We start from the raw sequence: 25,349 nt of genomic DNA on the forward strand, positions 1-25,349 counted from the left end.
TGCCGTGTGGCATTTGTAGAACCTCTGTATATTGAGCCAAGAAACAGCTAAAATTAATAAGTGGGACACATCGAGCAACCTTTCTCTACGTGCTTGACAGATGCGCTTGCTTTGGACCAAAAGTGCCTGTGTGTCAACCTCGCATGGCTTATCCTTAATCATGTGAGGATAAAATAAGATCCTCTGAGGGCCACTTATTGGCAGTGCTCGTGATATCTCTGCCCAACTGGCCCGTCGATGCTGCCATTTTCTTTTAATAATGTTTTTTAATGCATTTTTAGCTTCAGAAGGCCGGATTGCAGTGGACGCCACCATCAAAAAGTTGTACTTAAACGGGACCAGAAATACACAATATTAGTTTAATAATACAAGATATTACTCCAATTAATTATTCTCTTCATCTAAGGTCTTAGGTTGGGATGAAAAATTAGTATATATTCTTTTTATATAAGGTCTTGGTTTAGATAAAAAAGTTAGTGTCACGAGCGAGATTCAAACCCATGACCTTTGGCTCAATAAAGCTGCTCCTCTAACCACTTGAGCTATCGTAACTTCGATCCCCTCAGAACCAACTTCCCATCTTAACCTACAACCGTTCAAATTTTCTCTTTTTTCTATTTTTCATGGAGGTTCAAATCCTGCTCGTGACACTAATTTTTCATCTTAACCATAAACCTCAGATGAAAAGAATAATTAATATGGTCACTAAACAAATATGGATATACAAATATGGGACAAAATATTACTTATACAGATGTGTAGAAATTCTTGCAATAGGTAATAAATTAAAAAAAAAAGTTGTGACTGTCCTAAGAAGCAGCTGCCAACATAGAGCAAAGGTGCTTTGGATTAACCTGAATTAATCTTTCATGAGGTCCTTTCATATCAATACCTCTTTTCCATGTTTACTGTACAAGCAGGTAGTAAAGTTATTTTACATAAAGGGATAGTATGTAGTAAGTTTTTGACATGAGCTATACGGGAATCTCTACGATGCAATGCCTATATTTGCTTTCTTGTTTGTCTCGGAACTATGGCTGTGCATATTGAGGTGGTCTCGCAGTTGTTGACTCTGGTATTTCTCGCTTGGTTGGACCGATTTGTTGCTAGAAGAGGGATCCTGAATAAGATGATGTCCAACAACGCAAAAAATTTCGTCAGAACTAAACATGAGCTGTCTCAACTTTATGTCTCGTGGGCCTCCGAGAAAACGAGACAAAAAATCGACGTCCAGATGGTGAAGCGGAGCATCAAATGGAGCTTCATACCGCCGTCAGCCCCACACTTTGGAGGATTATGGGAAGCGGCGGTAAAGTCACTGAAATATCAACTCACACAGGTTCTGGATCATCAACCATTAACTTTTGAGGAGTTGTGCACCGTGGCTATCAAGATTGAAGCAATTCTAAATTCACGCCCTCTCTACACGATTTCATCCGATCCCGACAATTATTCTATGTTGACACCTGGACATTTTTTAGTCGACGATGCCCTAGTATCATGCGCCACATATGCTTACTTGGTGGCAATTCCTGCAAAAATGCATGGCAGACATCTGGAAAAAATGGCGTCTGGAGTATCTGACCACTCTGCAGCAAAGTACGAAATGGCAACGGCAGACCGACAACATGGCTCTTGGAAAACTTGTTGCTATGCGGAAAGCACAAATACATCCGTTATCATGGCTTGTTGGATACATCATTGAGCAGTACCCAGGCAAGGATGGGGTGGTACGAGTTTTGCGCATCAAAATGCCCTCAGGGGAATACGCATCCTGTTACAAGTCTATCTCCTCTGCTCCCTGAATCTTTCCAATCCTGTTCTTCCACCCTGCGACGTCTCTTTTTCTCTTAGTGAAATTTCTATTGGAATTTGATGGGTAGTATGTTTAGCCGGAGAGATTTTTATTTATTTTAATTTTGTCTATTTTTTCAAATTTCCATGGAGACGAAAAACAAAAAAAGTTCTCGTGGTCCAGCTGGCCAGAAATTGAGAGTGGGCGAGGTATAATTTACGTCAAACTTTGAGATCTGGAGAACCTAATTCCCCCCCAATTTTTTATTTTATTTTATTTTATTTTATTTTTTTTAAATAGAGGAAAACATTATTTATACATATAACAATAAATAGAAACAATTTTATGAGTTCAAACCATTTAATGGTATTGCACATCTTATCACTATACAAAAATACTGTTTGGTGAGTCTTTAACATTTAGTTTTACATTTATAAAATACTATTGATAAGTGTCAGTACGATGTTATTCTTCCGATTGTTTTTGCTTTTCTTCCCATTCTGCCCTCAATTCTGAACTGACTTCAGTGAATAGAAGATCCCACGACCATCTGTTATCGCCCTTTAATTTAAAAAAACAAAAGTCAAAGTAGTCAAGCGATAATAAAAACTTTAATTACCTCTTTTAAGTCTTGTTCATTATACAGATGTTTTGTCAAGAGTCCTAAGTTGACATTGTCCACCATAGAAAATGATGCGTATTTCTTCAAGTCAGAGTTCAATTGCGAAAACGAAGTAATATTATACATAGGAACTCTGGAATAAAATCAAACCTGATGAATGTCCGAATAAGAATTGTACAAAATACTGCCTTACACTGGTGGTTCTGAGATGTCACCTAAATAGTCATCTTCTTGAATTTCTTGTATTTCAGGAATCAGTGGAATATCTGAAATATATTGAGACTTGTCATCAAGGAAAATTCCTTTATTGTCCTGACAGATTGGAAAACAAATTCATTATTAAATTATTAAGGACGAAACATTAATAATAATGAATCTGTTGACCGGCTTGTCTTATAATAAGTACTAACCATCTTCTGAATCTTCCCTCGACAATCGGCTTGGGCTGGGTGATCTCAATCTATCCCTGGAACAAAACTAGAATGATACAAGGCAACTTTTATACATTACATGCTGCTTGTAAATTTTTTTGGAGGTAGAAGGCTAGAAAGCTGTTTAGTAATTCATAGACCTTAATATTTTCTATCTGGTGGGGGACTGCGGTAGCCAAGTGGTTTACATGAAAGACTCTCGGCTCATAGAACCTGTAGTTGTGGGCTTTATTCCGTCTGTAGCCGTTGGAATTTTCTTCCATATTCCCCTTCGCTCAGAAATGTGATATAAAAATACTACATAGAATCTTATGTAAAAGCATAGGGGAAAAGAACTATGACATTTTAAAATTTAATTTAAAAGATCATGTCGTGTTTATTACTTGATTTTATGTCAATTAAATTGTGATATTTCTTCTTGAAGTCTACAGGGTGATAAACCTGTAGTTTTAGTCATTGTTGGACATTGGTTAGTTTGTTTGAACACTGAGCAAGATTACAATAAATGGTGATCATTAAATGTAATATTTTTGTGCATTTTGGTTATTTAAGATGCATTATGGCTTCTTGCCATCTATGTGTGCTGGTGATACAGGTTCATCACCCCAGGATCTTAAAAGAAAATCTCACAATTTAAAATTTTTCTAACAAATTTAAATATTCCACAATTGTTGATACAAGACTTCACAATACAACATTTTGGATACAGACACATCCATACAAATGTCGAACTTCATTCCAATCCTCTACTCCAATACCTGAACCCTCCCCAACAATGCTAAAAGGCACGTACACACTAAGCAAATCAAAGGCAACGAAAGAAAACCAACCACTTCATTCGGGAGGCGAATTAGAAGCAATAAAGCGGCTGGCCATATGGTCAAGGTTCTCAACGGTCTTCTGACGGTAATATCAAAACGGGTGATGTTGACTGCAATTCCACACGGCCGAAACCCTTGGCCCAACCCCTTGGTTTGATGAGGATGAGCCAAAGATGGCCAATGTATTGACGACCAACATTCGGCCCAACATACTGTTTGTCTTTCGTGCCTTAAGACACCTAAAGTGCTAATGGACTCACAATTTCCTTCCTAGTGAGGAAAGTGAATAGGAGGGTAATCAATGGATTATTTAAACATTTTAATAATGTTAAACATAATACAAAATTTATGATTGCAACTAAGCTGCTTTCAGCACTGTAGTGCTGTTGTAACATAGCAATAAATAAAAAAATAAAAAATTATCCAACTCACTAATTTCGCGGTCCACTTGACCAGCCAATACATTACAATCAATTAAGGTTCCTAGTTGAGATGAAAAAAAGTTAATGGCACGAGCGGGATTCGAACCCACGATCTTCGGCTAGATACGCCGCTGCTCTACCACTTGAGCTATCGTGACCTCGATCCACCCAGACATCAACTTCCCATCTCAACCCCACTTTATGAGTTTTCCCTCCTTTTTGCCATTCCTCAAGTTTAGCCGAAGATCGTGGGTTCGAATCCCGCTCGCGCCATTAACTTTTTTTCATCTCAACTAGGAACCTTAATTGATTGTAATAAAAAATTATGTTGAACCCAAATTGATTGGCTCAAGGAAAATCTTTCAAGTATATAACTTTATGGACATTTTGGATTAATGTACATTTTTAGTTATTAACTGTTAATGAATTGAACATTTTTGAAAATTTAATAAACCGCAAATCAGTATAATGTGAGCTGTACGATCAGCATAAGCCTTCAGGACACAGTCAGGCTAAATATTACGTCAGTAGAATTGTAATATTACGGCCTCTTCAGACGAGTGTTAGTTGAGTTTACGGACGGATGGCAAAGAGTAAATAATGATGATGGATACTAGGAAGTAGGGGATTTTGTTCTCCAAACACTGCAGACTTCTGGCTTATTGTATTTTGCTCATTCTTCAATTCCTAGTGAATCTCCTAAGAAGTCATTGATCGACATTGCTTTAATTCCTTTCCATGGGTTTTCTTTGTACACCAGGTAATGACTCCATTGAGCGGTTGCATCACACACAAAGATAATATTGGGTAGCTATTTCTTGTGGTCATCATGGAATATATCAATGTTTTCTCTCTCTTCTGCAGTGAGTTTTCCTATCTTGGTGAGTGTTGTAGCACTGTGTCTATTACCTCTAGAATTTATCCACTTCTTTTTTTTTTATTTTTTTTTTATTCATGGATGTGTGATGGAAGATTGTGTGTTTGTTTGTTTTCACAAGAATAGGTTCAGAGCCTATATATGGTCTTGCAGATCCTCCTCTGGCCAGTGTGTCTGCTATCTAACTTTGTGTTCTGAAACCCAAGATATCATCAGGTTGTGTTCCCCAGGTTTTTGGAGATTTTGGATGCATTCATTGTCTAGTTTTGATGTTATTTTTTTTTTTTTTTACATGCTAATGCTTTAATAGCTTCTTGACTATCCGATCTTATGAAGATTTTTTTGTTTTTTGCCAGTGTAACCTCTTTTAAGATTTTTTAAGGCACAAGCATTGATGGCATGTATTTCAGCTTGAAAGACCGAGGTGTACTTCCCTAATGAGTTTGATTGTTCGTGTTTAGGGTTCGTACAAAAATGCCTGATCCAGTTCCTTCAATGGTTCTGGAGCTATTGGTATACCAGGTACTGTATCTGAGTTCCTCCTGAATTCTTCTTCTCCTTTGTAGTCTGTTGAGACTTTATATGGTAAAAAGTGTTTCTGGGATCTCTATTTTTAAGAATCGGTGTCTGATTTTATTGATTATTGTTGTGTGCCCAAGTATTTAGCTCCCATCCAGTTTGTTTCTGAAGCCTAAAATTAGCTTTTCCTTGCTTCTCCTTGTATGAGTATTTCCAAAAGGGGATAGGTTTAGCAGTGTTTCTAGTGCAATTGAAGGTTTTTTTTCCATTGCCCTGTGATATGGTTTGCCAATCTTTGTTTGCTGTTTAATGTTTGAATAGCTTGTTTTTGCCAAGCTTTGGTCCACCACATTAGTGATCCAAAGGATAATTTTGGTCATTTTACTGTCGTGTATTTTCAGTTTTTGTACCTAAGTCGAGGAATGTAGCTAGCAAACGATTGGGAACTGCTTGAACCCTTTCACCTACAGTCAACTCCTAGCCAGCAGGCACATTCCCAATTGGTTGACCAACTCAAAAGACACAACTCGGTATTGATCCTTCACTAATCGCTTAATTGAGACAACTGAGTTCGCCATATAAAGCATTGCAATTGCAAGTTTCAATGTGCAACAGTTCATTAAAGAAATCTGTGTGAGGAGTGAAGCTTGGAGGAAAGTAGCACATCAGTTGTTGTGAGAAAGCGCCTGTTTCCCGATTTTGTAAAAACGGTTAAACCCAGGGTTTCTTCCTTTTTTGCTTTTCTTGCAGAAAAACAAACACAAGGAGTGCTCCTGCTTCCTCGAGTAACATCGCACCACCTGTCAGGAGAGTTGATTCCACAAGTTGCTTGGTGTGAAACCGGCTAGTCTCCTCATGGCAGGCAACCAGGCAACAGTCGAATCAACCAAACCGTCTTGTCTAAAAAGGGCCTACATCTAAAAATCTAAAAATAACTGAAACAGAAAGTTCGGTACAACTAGTTCTACTGGATAGTTTAGGTACATACATAGCAATTCGGGCTACTCACTGGTCTAAGAAACTAAATGTGCTGTCTCTGAGCGATCTGAAAACATAAATTTTGAACGTCGGGTCGTTTATTTTTTAGTGTAAAGGCAGTTGTTCGAATCGATCAACAAAATCGTGTTTCAAAAAAAAAAAAAAAAACCTACTTTCCAGTTCTTCCCGTCGAATCAGCCCAAAGGCCGGTTTTCCTCGACCTCGGCGGTGCAAACGGTTCCTAAAAAAATAATAATAAAATAATAGTTTTTGTCAACTGAGACTGCAACTTGGACTGGGTGATATCATAAAAACGATAGGGGAAAAACTGTACCGAATCTGGAGACATGCTCAGGTCGTTATAGTCCATTTTACTACTGGAAAACATAATGAAAATTCGGCTGAACACTCTTAAATCAAAAGTAGACTCAAAAAATCTTTGTTTTCATTTTTTTTTTGTCCTCGTGATTCCGTTTCCTTGGTGATCGGCCTCAGAACAATCGATTGCCCTGAAATCTGTTGGTCGACCCAGGTCAATAAACCCTCAGGATTAACAACTCCCAAAATTTGAAAAAAATCTGTAGCTTCTTTGTAAAAAAAATAATAAATAAATGAATACAAATAATAATGTAAGTTATAGTAATGCAATAATTTTTTAAAAAGTTTATTAAATTTATAAGAAATTTTATAATGAAATGAACATAAATGTACTCAATAAAAAATAAACAATACGGCATGGCTACTCCTTCTGCCAGAGGTGGTGAGAACATAGTAGTAATAGTAATAATGACGATTAATAATAATAATAATAATCGTATGGAATCCTCGGATATATGGAGGAAAATCAGGGCAATTTCGGGCAAAAGAAAACTCCCAATTATGCCAATACTCCGTGCAGAAGACATGGTCATAACAGAACCGTTTCAAATTGCTGAGTGAATAGCTCGTCATTTTGAATCTGTTTCTAATTCCAGCTGGTATTCGGAGCTTTCAGGCAGATAAAGGAGGAGGAAGAAAGATACGATTTAAATTTTGCAACTGATGAAGAAGAGGTTTGGAACGCTCCCCTCACTCTGCCTGAACTGGATCTTGTTCTGAGTTCGGTGAAAGAATCTTTTCCGGGAAGTGATGAAATCACATACTCCAAGATTAAAAATCTATCTCCAGAAGGCAAAGTAAAGCTTTTGGAGTTATTTAACGAAATATGGGGTGCGGGATATTATCCTGAAAACTGGAGGAAGTCGGTCGTGATACCCATTGCCAAGCCGAGTAAAGATCCTAGCCTCCCAGAAAATTACATACCTATTTCTCTAACAATGTCTCAGCAAGACATTGGAAGCCATAATTAACAAAAGGTTAAATTGGTTTATTGAGAAAAAGGTCTGTACAGTCAATACCAGGCTGGGTTTAGAAAGCACTTTTGCTCTGAAGATCATGTAGCGCTCCTTGAAAGTGCTATTCAGAACACTTTCTTGGAGAGAGAGCATGCTTTAGCTGTCTTCTTTGACCTGGAAAAAGCATAAAATACGACCTGGAGATTTGGTACTCTTAAGAAACTCTATGATTGGGGTTTAAGAGGGAACATAGCTAAATTTTTAAAAAGCTTCCTCGAAATGGGGAGATTCCGGGTGAGATTAGGAACCGCCTTATCTAGTATGTTCATTCAAGAAAACGGGATTCCTCAGGGTTCGGTTCTGAGTGTCACTTTATTTGCCATTGCGGTAAACGGTCTGGCTGATAATATAGATGATCGTATAGTCAGGCCTTTATATGTCGATGATCTTTTCAGAATTAAATGAAAGAAATTAAGCCAGTTGTACATAAATGGACAACTGAGAAACTTGAGAGAAAAAAACTTGTGATTCTGTCTAGATTGCGAATAGGTCACATCAGGCTAATCCATAATAGGCTTTTAATAGGCAACAACCTTCCAACTTGTCCTCGATGTATGCGAAGTGGAGAACGTATCATTCTGACAGTAAAACATGTTTTGGTCGACTGTCCCACTTTGCAACCCTTTAGGCAAAGGCTCAACCTTTCGAGTGATTTACAGGAGTTACTGGGTCCCCATTGTTCCTTTCGAAGAGCACTTTTCAGCTTTCTCAAATTTATTGGAATTTATAATGAGATTGAACCTTTGAATGTTTGCCTGCTAATGTTTGAATGAGAGTTGTGCGTGCAAGATTCCTTTTTTTTTCAGAAGTTTTTGAGGCTGCCGGAGTGGAAAAAAAAATGGAAGAAAATACAAATTGCAGGGTAATAAATGCCCAAAATCGCAATTTTAATAAGAAAGATAGCTCCCTCAAAAACAAAAAAAGGTGTTATTGTGCTTTGTTTCTTATGTATCTTATTATTATGTAGTATTAGTTTATTTATCATATTTCAATGGAAGAATAAAAGGATAAGGATGAACTTATACTCATGCTGAGACTGTTGCTAGTCTGACTCCATTATTATTGGCCATACAAGCCTATGGGAAATATTTTAAATTATGGAACAAAAATTCATAATTCTAATTAAAAAAAAAAACAGGAATAAATTTTATATTTAATTTAAAATGGGATTTTTGCATACATTTAGCCTTCCAAATTAAAAATTTTAAAAGGATAAATTAAAGCTTTGGATGGTGAACGAGTGAATGTTTGGAGTTAGAGCTTTATAGCACTCAGAAGGGTAATAATAATTTTACCTTAACTATTAAAACGCCCTTAAAAATTAATAATAATAGTAATAAAATAAAATAAATAATTTTATACACTGCAAAATAATATAAACCTCTCTGATTATAAATTATTGTGAATGGTTAACAAAAGTACAAATTTTCCTGAAATAAAATAAATAACTTAATAGAAACTAATATAATGAATTAGTTAAATGCCATAAACCCAATAAAAATAGATTAAGTAGAAGAAATAAGGATAAACAAGAATAAAAGTAAGAAGGGAAATAAGTATGCACATAAGAACAAAAAAGAACTAAAAAATAATAATAACATCATAAGTAATGCAATAATTTTTTTAAAGGTTTATTAAATTTATAAGCAATATTATAATAAAGTGAACTGGTTTAACAGCCGATGTGCCCATGAGCGAGCTAAGTCCTTTGCCCTTTTAAACCTCTTCCGTAACTCTGGATCTGATATTGTTAAAAAAGCCTATCTGCGAGCAAAACCTCCTACAGAAAACTTTGCACTGATAGAAAAAAAGAATACATTCTTTCAGCAGCTGAAAAAATAAAATTGTCTAGAAATTCGAAAGAGTTATGGCAAGCTATAAATACTTTCAAAACAAAGAGACGTATTTGTGGAAATAATATCTCTCTCGTAGCATGGTCGCTACATTTTTTATAATAAAGTGAACATAAATGTACTCAATAAAAAATAATCAAATAATAGATAGAAGAAAACAATGTTATAATTCAATATAATCCTTCCTATACGTCCAGGCGGCCCTGGTGTATTCCACCAATGAAGCCCAATTGGATCCATCCAACAAACTTAAAAATTATTTTCTTGTAAACACACTGCACCCGAAGAATAATCTTCTATATTTAGAAAGAATAGGGCGAAGTGCTATAAAATGGAATGTGAAATGTGGTAATTTTTTTTTCTTATTCTCAGGGTGTTACTTCTAATATGCTGCTACTAATGTTTTAATTTTTTTCGAGGATAGGCAGCTGTGGTCAAACTACAGTTAGGTCTTTGTCCAAGTAGTCTGAGAAGCTTACAGCCATGGGAAGTTTCCTGACTTTTCAGTTGAGTAAGACCTAAAACACACTGGATTAATCAAGTTGAAAATGTATCCAAGAAAATGCTAGGAAAAGCTCAGATTTCAAAATAAATTTAAGTGGTTGGGGACTAAAAATTCTAAAATTTGTATGGAATGGATTGAAAAGATACAAAAGACATCTAGAGATGTCAGACACGATAACAGTGACTAAACTTAGGCCTCAACTGGCAAACCTGATGAAGAGAACGAAAAGGCCATATTTTTGAATGCTGACCAACTGCTAACAGAGTCTTAAAAGAAGGATTGAGTCTATTGCACTGAGCTAAGAAACTAGAAGTACAATAAATCAGAAGGTTGGAGTGCTTGGGGAAAATGAAACCCCCATTTCCTAGACTCCTTTCATCATCATCACCATAAGGAGCAGTTTATAGGGATGGTAATTTTCCTGTTTTTTCAGTTGAGTAAGATCCAAAACAGACTGGATTAGGCAAAACATCCTGAGGCTGTTCCAGGCAGTTTGAAGCAAACCGGGATGACATTTTTAGTACAGGTTAGGAATGTTTGCTTCTATCTGATACTATCATTCAGGCGACATGATATATAACACCTAACCATCCCTTCATTTTGATTAAAATTTGGATTAAATTAAAATAGTTAATACTGTCAATTATGACCATTACATATATGGATTAAATTAAACACCAAGAGTGATTTTTGATTGACACAGGGATTTTTTTTTAGGATTAAGTGGTCAGAAAAAGAAGAAACAGGTTTAAAGATTTTTAGTTTATTAGAAAAGTGAATAAAAGTTATATCATTAAGCACAGTAATAATGTCATTTATAAAAACAAGGAACAAAAGAGGCATCTGCATTTATATGAGGATGCGTTGTAGGTGAGAGCGTTGTGCATCATGATCATGCACACGCCACACGGCATGTTCGCCCGTCCATCATCAGAGCGAGCTTTCTGCATGATCAGCTGTTTCAGCAGCGACCTCTGTCCAGTCGGTCGGATTCACTGGTCGTCCGTGCTGCCCTGGGTGAATTTGTGTTTACAGTGCTGGATAGGCCGTTGGGGTGACCGTCATCTCCGGAGTGACTCACTTTCCACTCTGGAATCGGCTTGGGACTTCTAGATCCGAGGGCGGAAGTTCGACCCCCGGACGGCACTCGACACCAGAAAGACGTCGGTTCATCAGAGACGTCGAGGGAGGAGCTTTTTTTCTTTTTTCAGCAGAGTCGGCAACTTTTGCCCGCTTTCTTTCACCGAGGAGGCGCTGCCCGCTGGATGCCGTCTGACTGTCGCCAATCGCCACTTTCTACTCTTTACGGCGTTTTCTACGGACGGACCTACGCTCTGAGGTTAGTGGCTCCGCTCCTTTCCGCTCTTTTTGATCTCTTTCACACATTTTCTCTTCTCATTCCCACCAATAGGTTATAAATAATAAATCGCCCGGGGCTATTTTGGTAATAATTCAAAAGGGACAAATCGCAAACCGGACTCGTTTTGTGTTTTTCACCCTTTCCGACTGCAATAATTATCGATTTTCGTCAATTACGAGATACGTAGGGCGTAAAACATTCAACTGTTTTCTTAATAAGATTTTAAAATTGATCCTCGACTGCACGGTCGGTTTGTGTTTTGATTTTTCCACCTGCACTCCAGGGGTTGATAATCGTGGATCGGGCTGCGTTCCGGAGCGGAGCCCGTTTGGGATTTTAGAAGCGGTCGTAATTACAGAGGGCGGCCGTGTAATAGTGGTAAAACTAGTTTGCCGCAGGAACTATGTATTTAGTTCAGGGTGGTTCGCCTCACTGATAATCAATCTCGCGTCCTCATCAACAGACAAACCAACAACAAATGTATCCACAAAACAAGTAAAAAAAGTTAACAACTAAATTGTGCACTAGTTGATAGTTACATCCATATTCACTGAAAAGTTAAAAAAAAAAATTAAAAACAATCATGATAATATCAATAACCAAGTCATTGTGGATTTTCCGTAAATGTTGGAAAAGCCCAAAATCATTCATTATTCACTGGTAGGCAGATCAATTCAACCAACCACCAATTTATTTTTATTATCAATTTACTTAATATATGTCTGTGTATAAATGTGTAAAATATGTTTGTTGTTAGCAATTGTAAATTTCATCATGGGCCAATCATTTTTGGTCTGCCTATTATTGCTGTTTTGGCCTGTCAGATGCTTTTAAACTTATGAGTATACCTCACTTTTTGTACTTGACCTGTGTGATTTTTTTAGTTCATAATGCTTATAATGTTATAACAGACAAAAACAGTGACCTTATGCAGACCAAGTTGATCTTAAAATGGTAACTCTGCAAGAAAAAATTGTTCTTGAACATTACAAACATATTCACTAAAATTAGTAAAACAAAACAAATAATTTTAATAAATAAAATTGCAAATTGAAATTAAGGAGGGTCATATTAAAAGAATCATGATTATATCAATAACCAAGTCATTGTGGTTTTCCCATAAATGTTGGAAAAGCCCAAAATCATTCATTATTCAATGGTGGGCGGTTGCATTCAACAAATTGTCAATATATTTTTACAACTGTATTGTCAATTTACTTAATATACATTCCTGTATAAATGTATAATTTTTTAATTATTATTATAGCAATTGTAAGATTTCATCATGTGGTCTGAAGGATAAAAACATGTAGTTTTGTCATTTCCGATAAGTTTTTGGTCTGTGAGATGCTTTTAAACTTATGAGTATATCTCATTTTTTGTACTTGACTGGGTGATTTTGTTAGGTCATAACACTTATAATGTCATAACAGAAAAAAACAGTGACATTATGCAGACCAAGTTGATCTTAAAATGGTAACTCTGCAAGAAAATATTATTCTTGAACATTACATCCACATTAACTAAAATTACAAAAAAAAAAATCATTTTAATAAATAAAATTGCAAATTGAAATTAAGGAGGGTCATATTAAAAGAATCATGATTATATCAATAACCAAGTCATTGTGGTTTTCCCATAAATGTTGGAAAAGCCCAATATCATTCATTATTCAATGGTGGGCGGATACATTCAACAAATTGCCAATATATTTTTACAACTGTATTGTCAATTTACTTAATATACATTCCTGTATAAATGTATAATTTTTTTATTATTGTAGCAATTGTAAGATTTCATCATGTGGTCTGAAGGATAAAAATGTGTAGTTTTGTCATTTCCGATAGTTTTTGGTTTATGAGATGCTTTTAAACTTATGAGTATATCTCATTTTTTGTACTTGATTGGGTGATTTTGTTAGTTCATATCACTTATAATGTCATAACAGAAAAAAAAACAGTGACATTATGCAGACCAAGTTGATCTTAAAATGGTAACTCTGCAAGAAAATATTATTCTTGAACATTACATCCATATTAACTAAAATTACGAAAAAAAATCATTTTAATAAATAAAATTGCAAATTGAAATTAAGAAGGGTCATTGTGAGCTATCGTTACCTTGATCCACTCGGACACCAAGTTGGTGTTGGGAAGTTGGTGTCCGAGTGGATCGAGGTCACGATAGCTCAGGGGTAGAGCAGCGGCGTATCTAGCCGAAGATCGTGGGTTCGAATCCCGCTCGTGCCATTGACTTTTTTATCTCATCTAAAAACCTTAGTTGTAATATATTAATTGGTCAAGCCGACCACGAAATTAGTGAAATTAATTGGAATAATTAATATGATCAATTACCATCACTAAACAAATATTGACCAATTATAATGTATAACCATATTAAGCAAGGGTTTTTGTACAAGCGACCCACCACTGAAAATGGCGAGAAGCTGAAACTCATCTGATAGACCAAAATGATCTTAAAACGACCAATATGTAGATAAATAAGTAGTTTTATTTTTGATTTTGGCAAACTATTGTACTAATAACCATATTAATCTGACGTTTTTATACAAGAAACCCACCACTGAAGATGGCAGTAAAGCAGAATGCGCCTGGTAGATCAAAACAGCAGGTCAAAATGATCAAAAAATATCAAACTATGCGCTGCTTTATACCAACGAATCAATTTATTTGAAATATAAGTGTTACAAAAATGATAACAATAATAGGAACATAATTATACAAACTAATTAATGATTTGAGTACATGAAATATTGAGATTATGCTATTATTATATCAGGATAGTACATTACGTTGATGGGGTTTCAACTTACAGAGAAGCCCTTCGTGACTTACCTTTTCGCTTTTATCAGTACAAACTCACCTGTAAAATATACTATTTTTAAAGACAATAATGATTTTCCTATTTTGAAAAAACATTTCGTCACATTGTGCCAACTCTTGTTTACTTAAACGTCGTTCGTATAACCAGTGAAATAAAAATAATCTAATGTAAATGTCATAAAAAACTATTAGTGCTAGACTTGCATCTGTTCATGTATTGTATTATTTATTTAACATTTTGTTTAATAGGTGCTTATATTTCAGAATTAAGAAATGACCCCCCCCCAATTGCCAGATATTTCCCTAATAGTATTAATTAAAAATTAAATGATGTTTTATTTATTTTTTGTTGTTTGTCACAGCATCCAGCAATGGAGACGGACGATAATGAAACTTCGAGTTCAGGTGGGGCGATGGCCTCATTGAACAGCCTTTTTTCATTCACTAGTCCAGCTGTTAAAAAACTGCTAGGCTGGAAGCAAGGAGACGAAGAAGAAAAATGGGCGGAGAGGGCAGTCGATGCTCTCGTTAAGAAGTTGAAGAAAAAAAAAGGCGCTATCGAAGATTTAGAAAGGGCGCTGAGCTGCCCCGGACAACCCAGCAACTGTGTTACCATACCAAGAAGCCTCGATGGAAGGCTGCAGGTAATTTTACCCCTTTATCTTATATTCAGAATACTTCTCTTGCTCTGTTGAGAGAGAGAAATAGTTTATTTATTGAATAAAATTCAAATAAAAAGCCTGAAAATGTTTAAATTGGTTGAGGCTTTAAAACCAACGAGCTTTTGACAAAATGTCTAATATTGAATATATTGGTATATTTTTTCCTTTTTGTTTTTAATTTGTTTGATGTTTTTAGGTGTCCCATCGGAAGGGTCTTCCTCATGTTATTTATTGTCGGGTTTGGAGGTGGCCTGATTTGCAGTCGCACCATGAGTTAAAGCCGTTGGAGCACTGTCAGTACCCATTTTCGGCAAAACAAAAGGAAGTGTGTATTAATCCTTACCACTACAAAAGAGTCGAGAGCCCTGGTAAGTGCAAATTTTTATTCTTCTTATACTAATCGATGGCAAAACCTTCATTCGTTTTCTGGTTCCAGTCTTACCACCTGTTCTTGTACCAAGGCATAGCGAGTTCGCACCAGGACATTCGTTATTGCCTTTCCAACAGTTGCCAGAACAAGCAATGCCGCAAAATGTGTCGTATAGCGGAAGCGGTTTCAGTGGCGCCCCTAGCTCTCCGTTGAGCAGCGTTCCCAGCCCGGCGACGTCGAATCCTCACAGCCCGTATTCAAACAATGGCATCCCAGGTATGAAAAAAGTTTGTTGGTAAATGCTCAAAATTTTAAATTTATAACAGATTTTCAAAAATTACTGGACTAGTAATTAGGAAGAATTGTAAGATCTATTAAGAATTGGTTGACAAGATTTACCGAAATATAGAAAATTTGCTCCAAAGAAGTTATAACTGGATATGTGAACAAATTGTGTCTTCAAGGAATGCATCTGTTGATGAAATAAATGATTTTTTTTTGCACAAGCTACCAGGCTTCATGTATCTATAGGTATTGTCGTAAACTTAGAAGATACAGTGTATTATCTACAAGAATTTTTACATTCTCTAAATCCAATTAAAAATTGGTGCTCCAATAATGTTACTACACAATTCTCAAAATCTGTGTACTGATACAAGATTGCAGATCACATCTCTGTGAAATAGAATTATTGAAGTTATTAATCTTACAGGACCTGCAACGGGACAGAAGATGCATATATGGTGCAAAAATAATGCAGGTTTTGAAAAGGCAGTCAAAACTATTAAAAAAAAAAAAATCAAAATATTTCCCATCACAATTAATACATCTTCGCCATCGTGTAATAAGTGTATTCCGCGGACATAAAGTCTTTTTTCAACTCACAATAAAGTCTTGGAAAGCATTATAGGCTTCACCGCATTCTCTAAGAATTTTATCCCTCAAGAAATGATCAAAATGCTTAAATAAAGTCACAAGGTGAATATGGAGGGTGCACTTCTTTCCATTGCACATTCTATTGGGCAAGATCATGGCAAACATCTTCCATCCTTCTTTAAGTGACTTACTTAGGAGCTGTGCGAATGACCCTTTGAACGTTTTTTAAAAATTTGTCTCTATACCAGCTCTTGCAGAAATTTGACGTTAAAGAATAGATAGAAATTATAAATGATGGGGTGAGTGTGGAGTTCAATCCTTTTTAAAAAAGATGGTTCTACTCACATTAAGTTGTTTCGCAACAATCCGGATTTCAAGCGCTTTAGCTCATCGTCAGGTTGAAGAGTTTCCACAAACACATAAAGAACATTTGCCTAAGTCAAACAAATTTTCGGAATTCAAGGACCATCTAAAAGAAACAAAACATAATTTCAATTCAAATTTAAATACAACAGTGTTACATAGTTTCAACAAAGGGAGAGAACTAGATTGGTTTGAGAAATTTGAAATTAAAAAATGTAAAATTGAACATGGTGATAAATGCATTAATAATATAACAGATTTTGATCTACCTCCCATTTTAAATATGTATATAAATAATATTAAACGTCCAAATAATTAAACTAATTATTCTAATTGTTAGGTTTTATAATAATTTAATAATATTAAGGTATTATTCTAATTATTTATTATTTATTATTTTTTTTAAATTTTATCTTTAATCACTAATTTATAATTAATTTCTTACAGTATTTACTATTATAATATTTATTTGTGTTATAATTCCCGCTTTTCGCACGTTCAAATTGAGCGCCATTAAAAACCCAGCTCCTCATTGGAACGTCGCGTTGGCGGGCGTATCAGCGGGTTCACTTTGGCAATTCATGTCGAGAGACGTGGTTGCAGAAGCCTTTCAACCTGATGATGAGCTAAAGGGCTCAAAATCCGGATTGTTGTGAAACAACTTAATGTGAGTAGGAACCATCTTTTTTAAAAATGATTAAAGAATAGATGGAAGCTGCCCTTAAAAAAGTACCAGTTTTTGTCATATTGTGAAGGCAGGGTGTCTTCCAAGAGATTTGTTTATCCCATGGCATTCTGGAGATTTAAAAAAACTTGAAATCACTTTTATACTCCTACCAGTATTTTTTGAGATATCAGAATTGCAAAATCCTCAATTTTTCTTCACAGACTTTTTGTACGCGACCAACTGTCCACTAAGCGTGAACTGTAGTATGACAGCTAATAGTAAGTGGATTAGCTGGCTGAATACCTCGAACCTCAATTAATCGACAAACTCGATAGCAGCCTGAACAATAACATCAGAAACTCCACAGGGATCAGTACTTTCCTCCCTTTTATTCCATTTATGTCAGCGGCATTTCAAATAGTCCAAATGCCAAAATTGCCACTTTCACTGATGATACGGCTATTTATGCCAGCCATTCAAATATTGACGAGGCCTGTAACATACAATAGTACCTGACTAGGTGGAAAGTGACACTCAACTCTGCTAAAAGTGAAGCAAAAATACTCTCCGCATCCCAAAGGACCTGCATGAACTAAAGCTAGGAATCCATCAAATGCCCTGGAATAACAAGGCTAAGATGATTAGATACCTTGGAAAGCATCTCAATGCAGTCTAGAAAAAGAAAAGGAAAGGAGTTTGAAGACTTGCACACTCTATGCAATTCTAAATAGAACATCCAAGCTAAAAACCAAATTTGCGTTCTAGTCTACATGTCATTATTATGTTCTCTAACACAAGGAGCAGCAGTTCCTTCTATTAATAATAAATTCAGATTGCAAAATAAAATTTTAAAAATGTCTGTCGATGCACCCTGGTTCACTTTATCACAAAAACTTAATAAATTACATGAAAATCAGGAGGCAGAGAATGGTGCGAAACTTTTCCCTGGGACTAAGAATTTCTCACATACTGAAGCCTCGCCTACTTTCAGGATAAACCATCTAAAAAATCTATTGTTATTTCTAATCTAATTTTTCAAGCATTTTCAGCTTTCCGCATTCTCTAAGAATTTTATCCCCCAAGAAGTGATCAAAATGCAAAACAAAAGTGGAAGTCTGAAGGCAAGAGGTCAGGTGAATAAAGGGTGCGATATGGTTTTGAATCCTAAGTCATTAAGTTTCCTCAGAGTTGGCATTGTGCCTGGCTTTATCGTGAAGAAGAATCGGCCCCTTTTTTAACGGTTTTCCAATGCTGGGCAAAGACATTGCAGTTTCCCGTGCATTTTGTCAATTTCTTGGCACTATTTCTCTGCCGGATAGTTTCACCATAATTCAGGAAGTTATAGTGGCAGTTCACCACCAGTCACCATAACCTTTTTTGCGAGCAGATTTGGTTTCAGGAAGTGTTTTGGCACTTTATACTTCAACCACCGATCTCTGCACCTCCTGTTATTGTACAGAATTCATTTCTCATCGCACATGCTGATTCATCGAGAAATGGAGGATTTTGGTGGTGCAACAGAAGAGACGTGCGCAAATTTCAATGCATCGATTTTTTTTTTGGCTTGTTAGTTCATGCGGCGGTATCCATGTGTCGAGCTTATTTACTTTATCCATTTGCTCTAGATGGGCAACAATGGTTGAGTGGTCTCCTAACTCTTCTGTAATTTCCCTTTTGTCTTATGTGAATTTTCTTCAATCAATATTTTGAGTTTTTCGTCCAGAACGGAAGGCCTACCGCAATCTTCCCCGTCTCAAGATTGAAATCTGATCAATCGCTGCACCATATATTCGCTAATGCTTCCCTCCCCCCAAACTGTATTAATTTTTTTTTTTTTTTTTTTTTTTTTTTTTTTTTTTTTTTTTTTTTTTTTTTTTTTAATGGCTTTATGTTCTAGCATATTAGCCAATGACAATGTTATTGTGCGTATTTGTTTTGGGGGGAAGGGTAACATGAAAAAAAGGCCAGAGGCGACGGTGGGAATTGAACCCACGACCGCGGGGTCTATGAACCGAGAGTCACACTAACCACTCGGCTATCGCGGCCCCCCCAAGTTTAAATTCATACAAATATATTTGCTGAAAAACTAGGACATATTTAATTTCACAGGTCCTCACTCTTAAAAAATTCAATATAAACTAAAATGTTTTTTATAAAACATAACAGTTAAGAGTATTTATTATTATAATATACAAATTAGATTTGAATATATTTAGCTTTGTTTACATTACAAGGACCTGCAAAAATAAAATAAATTTTCAAAACCTGCATTAATTTTGCTAAAAAGAAAAAGAAAATAAGATTACGCAGCTCACATGCTACACTTGACAAGACAATACAAAAAGTTCCCAAATTGCTAGAAGTATTCAGTACTATGGGGCTATGGTTGCAAAAATTACACCAAACCAAAAGGGTTAAATTTCTGTGCTATTATTAGCTATTTTTACTATTTCTTGTTCCAGAATCGCCGCCTCCATCATACCCTTCGTCTGATGAGAGTAAACATGTACCATCACCGCCTTCGGACCAAAGCGCCATGGATACCTCTTCCCTTGCTGAAGTTGCTCCTGTATCATATCAAGTAAAATAAGAACTGATTGAGATTTTTGTCTTGAATTTATGAATAGGAATGAAAAATCATACTTGATTGTTTTCCAGGAGCCGCCATATTGGGCCAGTATAGCGTATTACGAATTAAACTGTCGGGTTGGTGAAGTTTTTCACTGTCAAGCTCCTTCAGTAATTGTCGACGGATTCACCAACCCAAGTAGTATATTAAATAGGTTCTGTCTGGGCCAACTTTCAAATGTAAATAGAAATTCTACAATTGAAAATACAAGACGCCATATAGGCAAAGGTAATTTAAGTTTGTAAAAAGTATTTTTGTGTTTATTAAACAAAAACTGTTTTTTTCTTTTAGGCGTGCATTTGTACTATGTAGGGGGCGAAGTGTATGCAGAATGTCTTTCCGACAGTGCCATATTTGTACAGTCACGCAACTGCAACCACCACCACGGTTTCCATCCGAGCACTGTGTGCAAAATACCATCGGGCTGTTCGTTGAAGATATTCAACAATCAGGAGTTTGCACAACTTCTATCGCAGAGCGTCAATCACGGGTTTGAGGCAGTATATGAGCTCACAAAAATGTGCACTATTAGGTATTTAAGACGGGAAACGAAACTTTGAAAATTTAAAAGGGAAATTTAAACAATTTTGCTCGTCTGTTTGCAGGATGTCGTTCGTCAAGGGCTGGGGTGCCGAATATCACAGGCAGGATGTCACCAGCACACCGTGTTGGATCGAGATCCATTTGCATGGACCTCTTCAGTGGTTGGACAAAGTTCTCACACAAATGGGATCGCCCCACAATCCTATTTCTTCAGTATCATAGGGTAAATTGTTGTATACTATTATAAGTAGGACAAAAATAAAAAAAATTAATTTAGATCAAAGGTAAAATGTTGAGTCACATGTAGAGTCCTCAATGGAAAAAACCTTTAACACATCAGGTCTCATGATGCTTATATATTTAACACGCTCAATTTCCACCTTGGGAGGAAAAAATAAAAAATAAAACTTCCAAAACATGGGTCGATAAATATATGTATTGTGCTCTCTCAGTAGTTCAAATTAATTGCTGCAGGGGAGTATTCAGATTACTCAGAATGCAGAGATGTTACTCCTTTTAAATCATTTAATTTTTTTAACGAGGGTTAACGAGGCAACTATGAAGTTATATGAACTGTTACAGGTTCCTCTTTGGACTGTTGACAATTCACCTCACCCGGTCTCTGGGTACCTGGGGCTCAGTGGAGATTTTTTTTCCGTTGCTGCTTTGTCTCCAAAAATATAATAATCGGTTGCCACACTGGTTTTTTCTTTCCCTTTCAAACAGTGAACTCTTGGGGTGGAAAAAAACAAGAAAGTAAAAAAGAAAAAATAAATAAATAAAATAAAACAAGTTCACTTCAATAATAATAATAGTAATCCATTATGTTTTACTGGTCTAATTGACCAAATTCCTTCTTTCAATTAATTATCCTTTTTATATAAGGTTTAATAATAATAATAAAATAATAATAATAGCGGTCAGAAAACAAAATCACTTAAAAGAAAATAAATGTTCAAACTCATCACTGTTCTTTTCCTTCTAGTCCCAGAGCGATTTTTCCCTCGCACACGCAAACTCTCTGCTCCTCGACGATGAAAAAATAAAGTCCAAAAATAATTCAATTAAGTCCTTTTTAACCTTTCTTTTCGACTTGTCTACCTGTTCAAGCTTGAACCTTGCCAGTCCTTGCCGGCTGGGCCCCACTCCTCACAGATGTCCGCACTGAACCTTGTTTGGGCCTCCTTCAGCTTCCAAATATCATCCGCATGTACCTGAGTCTGGTCACCCCATGCAAAAAAAACAAAAAACATTTTTTCTTCCTTCCCATTTTCCACTTTGTAACAGAACCCTCGGGGTGCTGGTGTTTTTGAAAAAAAAGAAAAGAAAAAAAAGCCCATTTGTAAGAAGGTTGGTTTTGAACCCGTGACCTTTATTTTACAGTGATGAGGGTTATGTCAACATGTAAACAGTTGTGACCACCAATGCCCCCACAACACACACCTAAGGTCCGGGACAAAAAGATACCCCAACCAAATTTTTCTATATTAAATTTTTTAAAATTGTATATGATGTATATGTATATTTTTTTAAATTCATAGCTTATTTTGCTAAAGTTTGAACATCTTATCTGTTAGGTATTAGTAGAAAATAATTTCAAAGGATTAATAACAATAATACTCAATTTGACGTGGGCAAAAAATAGCTCAGTTAATACAGTCGCCTCTCAATAACTTGAATCCAGGGGAAAATTAAAAAATTCAAGTTATTTTATTTTAAATAAGGCTTCCATCTATTCTTTAACGTCACATTTCTGCAGAGCTGGTATAGACACAAATTTTAAAAAACGTTCAAAAGGGTCATTCACAGCTTCCTAAGTATGGCAGCTTAACGAAAGACAGAATAAGTTTGCCATGATCATGTCCAATGGAATGTGCAATGAAAGGAAGTGCACCCTCCATCCATATTCACCTTCTGATTTTTTTTAAGCATTTTGATCACTTCTTGAGAGATAAAATTCTTAGAGAATGCGGTGAAGCCGTAAATGTCTTCCAAAACTTTATTGTAAGTTGAAATAATGATTTTTATGTCAGCACAATAAAAGCGCTTATTACATGTTGGCAAGATGCAAAGATAAATTGACTCCCTTTTCAAAACTTGTATTATTTTTGCCCCCCCCCAAAAAAAAAAAAGCCTTTGGCAGGGACATGCTCACAAATAAGCTTTTGTGTAAAGTGAGGCGTGTTCTGAAACAAATGGATGAGATTGCTGTTGGTAATTATGGAGAAGTATGAAAGTTCTGTTTGGGATAGATTGTGAGCATACAGGCCTATAAGCTTGTCACTGATTGCTAAGCGGTTAGAAAAATTAATGAAAAATTATGCACCACTTAAACTCAAATCGAGGTCCTAATTCGACTTCAGGCCCCAGATGGACACATTGAAAATGGCCGCTAATTTTATTAAGTTATTAAGAACTTAACTTATTAACTTAAACATGCAGTGGGATGTGCTGTTAGTGCCTTTAGACGTTCAGGGCTTCATTTGATGCTGCCTGGTGGCCCAGTATTCTTGGAGCTCTAAGAAAAAAACTGTCCAAGAAATCGTATTCCTCTTGTGAGATTACTTCACAGATAAGAAGGTCATCACCAAGTTTTACTCATGTGAATAAAGAAGCACCTGCCACAAAAGGGTATCCACAAGGCTCATGCTTTGGACCCGGATACTGGACCATTATGCTGGATACGCTCTTGACCCTAACGTTCTCACGCCGCTTTGCAGATGACATTGATATTGATTGCCAGAAATAACGGGCTGGAATTAGGTGTGGACGCAAACTCCCCCTTTGAGACTGGCTGAAGAATGGGCATCAGAACATAAAATTAAATTTTGCAAGAAAAATCTAAGACCTTACATTTGTCTAAAAAGGTAAACCCTGGGTCAGAATATGTCGTGGTTTATCTTGACACTGAATTTTTTTTTTAACAAAATTTGTACCTGCAACTAGAGGCGCAACAAACAAATGATTTATATTATGTTGATTAACAAATTTAGTAGGTAGTAAAAAAAAAAACACAGTTTAAAAGTGTGTGGTGATTAGTGACCGTTAATTGATAATTATTCAGAAATCGTGTGATGCGGTCTGGTGTGATGTAGGTTTCAGAAAAACATTTTCTTTATCGTGCCAACGTTTCGATCTTTATTGAGATCATCTTCAGGGCCTGGGATTTACACACTTTTTTCCACATCCTACATATTTTGTTTCTACATGTTAAATTTAAACAATGTTTGTAAATACCTGAAGATGATCTCAATAAATATCGAAACGTTGGCACGATAAAGAAAATGTTTTTCGGAAACTTACGTCACACCAGACCGCATATCACGATTTCCGAATAATCATTAAAAAAATTTGTTTTCCTGCCATTGTTGTTTATGTTATTACATATTGGTTAATTTGTTTTGTTTTTATCTAGGATGAGAAAGTAATAAGTTAATGAGTAGGATTGTATTCAATGATATTAAGGATATAATAATTCAAAAAAAAAAGACATCAGCAAAGCAAGTCAAAAGATATTTTTGTAAATATTGCAGCTTTACTATTGATTTGTTTAGGCTTTTTGACTATTAGTAGACCAAATGACCGAGGTCAAATCCCCTCACACTCACTCTTACTAATTCTCTCTTACACTCACTCAGTCTTTCTCACACTCTCTCAGTCTCTCTCACACTCTCTCAGTCTCTCTCACACTCATTCAGTCTCTCTCACACTCATTCAGTCTCTCTCACACTCATTCAGTCTCTCTCACACTCATTCAGTCTCTCTCACACTCACTCAGTCTCTCTCACATCACACTCACTCAGTTTCTCTCTCTCTCTCTCTCTCTCTCTCTCTCTCTCTCTCTCTCTCTCATCTCTCTTCACTCTGTTCTTTTTCTCTTCTCTCCCTGCCCTTCCCCCAAATAATGCTACATTTGTTTCCTTTCTTCTGTTATATTTGTTTCTTTACATTCTGACTTCCTGAATTTTTTTCAGTTTGGATTATTGGAAGTTTGGTGTACCGAAGTTCAGATTAGGGAGAGAGCAGTGAATTGAGTAAAAACTGGAAGTATCTCAAAACAACAATGAAAAATTAGACTTACCTAATGTTTAACATCATTTAGGACTTAGTTTGATTAAAAATTTTGTGAAAATAAGCATCATTTAAAAATTTCAGAAGCATTAATTAAATCATTAAACTTGAAAATATAAATAATTTATTAGAAAAAAACACAAAGCATTATTTATTAATTACATTATTATTTTATTAATAATTGGTTATATGGTTTGTAATATAATGGTTGTGTTTGTTTCAGGTTGTGATCAATTGTATGTATTGTGTGGTAGGTATCAGATGAGTTACATTTTTGGAGATTGAAAAAAAATCACCCCAAACAGTACGATCTTAATTTATTAAGTACAATTGAAACTATCTTAGTTAATAATAACTAGAATAAATACAATAAAATGAAATGTAAAGACTGATGTAGTCGTTGAGTGTAATGAAAATAATAATACAGATCAGAATAAATCCGATATAAAATCAAAATTTATTTTTTCCCCTTTCTAAACAGAGAACTAAAGAAAGGGGAAAAAATAAATTTTGATTTTATATCGGATTTATTCTGATCTCGTCTTTATATTTTCATTACACTCAACGACACATCAGTGTTTACATTTCATTTTATTGTATTTATTCTAGTTATTATTAATTAAGATAGTTTCAATTGTACTCGCACATGACTGCAATAGGACAAATCTGAATATCACTTCTCTCAGATCTTATTGACGCTGTACATTTTTAACAGTTCACGTTAAAAACCTCCTAGGCACTTATTTAA

General features: G+C 35.7%; 2 protein-coding genes across 6 annotated transcripts; one reads left to right on the plus strand and one right to left on the minus strand.

The window, feature by feature from the left end:
* Positions 1 to 2,141: 2,141 nt before the first annotated feature.
* Positions 2,142 to 6,978, minus strand: LOC106667744 (intraflagellar transport protein 43 homolog). Of its 2 annotated transcripts, XM_014395880.1 has the most exons (7): positions 6,800 to 6,978; positions 6,639 to 6,706; positions 6,497 to 6,532; positions 2,828 to 2,883; positions 2,611 to 2,683; positions 2,415 to 2,550; positions 2,142 to 2,356 (listed from the first exon to the last, which is right to left on the minus strand). In XM_014395880.1, the coding sequence occupies exons 1-7, from the start codon at positions 6,851 to 6,853 to the stop codon at positions 2,261 to 2,263; spliced, it is 519 nt and encodes a 172-aa protein (XP_014251366.1). In that variant the 5' UTR covers positions 6,854 to 6,978; the 3' UTR covers positions 2,142 to 2,260. The 2 variants fall into 2 exon arrangements, with proteins under 2 accessions (XP_014251366.1, XP_014251367.1); XM_014395881.2 differs by lacking the exon at positions 6,497 to 6,532 and having other exon boundaries at positions 6,800 to 6,976.
* Positions 6,979 to 11,080: 4,102 nt separating this feature from the next.
* LOC106667724 (protein mothers against dpp) lies at positions 11,081 to 24,937 on the plus strand. Of its 4 annotated transcripts, none has more exons than XM_014395844.2 (9): positions 11,081 to 11,556; positions 14,783 to 15,064; positions 15,279 to 15,450; positions 15,519 to 15,728; positions 19,821 to 19,939; positions 20,017 to 20,215; positions 20,279 to 20,519; positions 20,593 to 20,753; positions 24,505 to 24,666. In XM_014395844.2, the coding sequence occupies exons 2-8, from the start codon at positions 14,792 to 14,794 to the stop codon at positions 20,750 to 20,752; spliced, it is 1,374 nt and encodes a 457-aa protein (XP_014251330.1). In that variant the 5' UTR covers positions 11,081 to 11,556; positions 14,783 to 14,791; the 3' UTR covers position 20,753; positions 24,505 to 24,666. The 4 variants fall into 4 exon arrangements, with proteins under 4 accessions (XP_014251330.1, XP_014251328.1, XP_014251327.1 ...); XM_014395842.2 differs by lacking the exon at positions 24,505 to 24,666 and adding an exon at positions 21,113 to 21,227; XM_014395841.2 differs by lacking the exon at positions 24,505 to 24,666 and adding an exon at positions 24,825 to 24,937 and having other exon boundaries at positions 11,082 to 11,556.
* Positions 24,938 to 25,349: the final 412 nt, after the last annotated feature.

Source organism: Cimex lectularius, unplaced genomic scaffold (genome assembly GCF_000648675.2).
Source record: "Cimex lectularius strain Harlan isolate CLEC.00 unplaced genomic scaffold, Clec_2.1 scaffold200, whole genome shotgun sequence".
Classification (NCBI taxonomy): Eukaryota; Metazoa; Arthropoda; class Insecta; order Hemiptera; family Cimicidae; genus Cimex; species Cimex lectularius.

Excerpts from the sequence above, each read along its gene's own strand:
- LOC106667744 (XM_014395880.1), bottom strand. The coding sequence starts at position 6,853 with ATGTTTTCCAGTAGTAAAATGGACTATAACGACCTGAGCATGTCTCCA. Across the intron at positions 6,707-6,799 it reads TGAGCATGTCTCCAGATTCG|GAACCGTTTGCACCGCCGAG; the intron begins GTACAGTTTTTC and ends TTATTTTTTTAG. Across the intron at positions 6,533-6,638 it reads TCGACGGGAAGAACTGGAAA|ATCGCTCAGAGACAGCACAT; the intron begins GTAGGTTTTTTT and ends TTATGTTTTCAG.
- LOC106667724 (XM_014395844.2), top strand. The coding sequence starts at position 14,792 with ATGGAGACGGACGATAATGAAACTTCGAGTTCAGGTGGGGCGATGGCC. Across the intron at positions 15,729-19,820 it reads TTCAAACAATGGCATCCCAG|AATCGCCGCCTCCATCATAC; the intron begins GTATGAAAAAAG and ends TTCTTGTTCCAG. Across the intron at positions 19,940-20,016 it reads TTGCTCCTGTATCATATCAA|GAGCCGCCATATTGGGCCAG; the intron begins GTAAAATAAGAA and ends ATTGTTTTCCAG.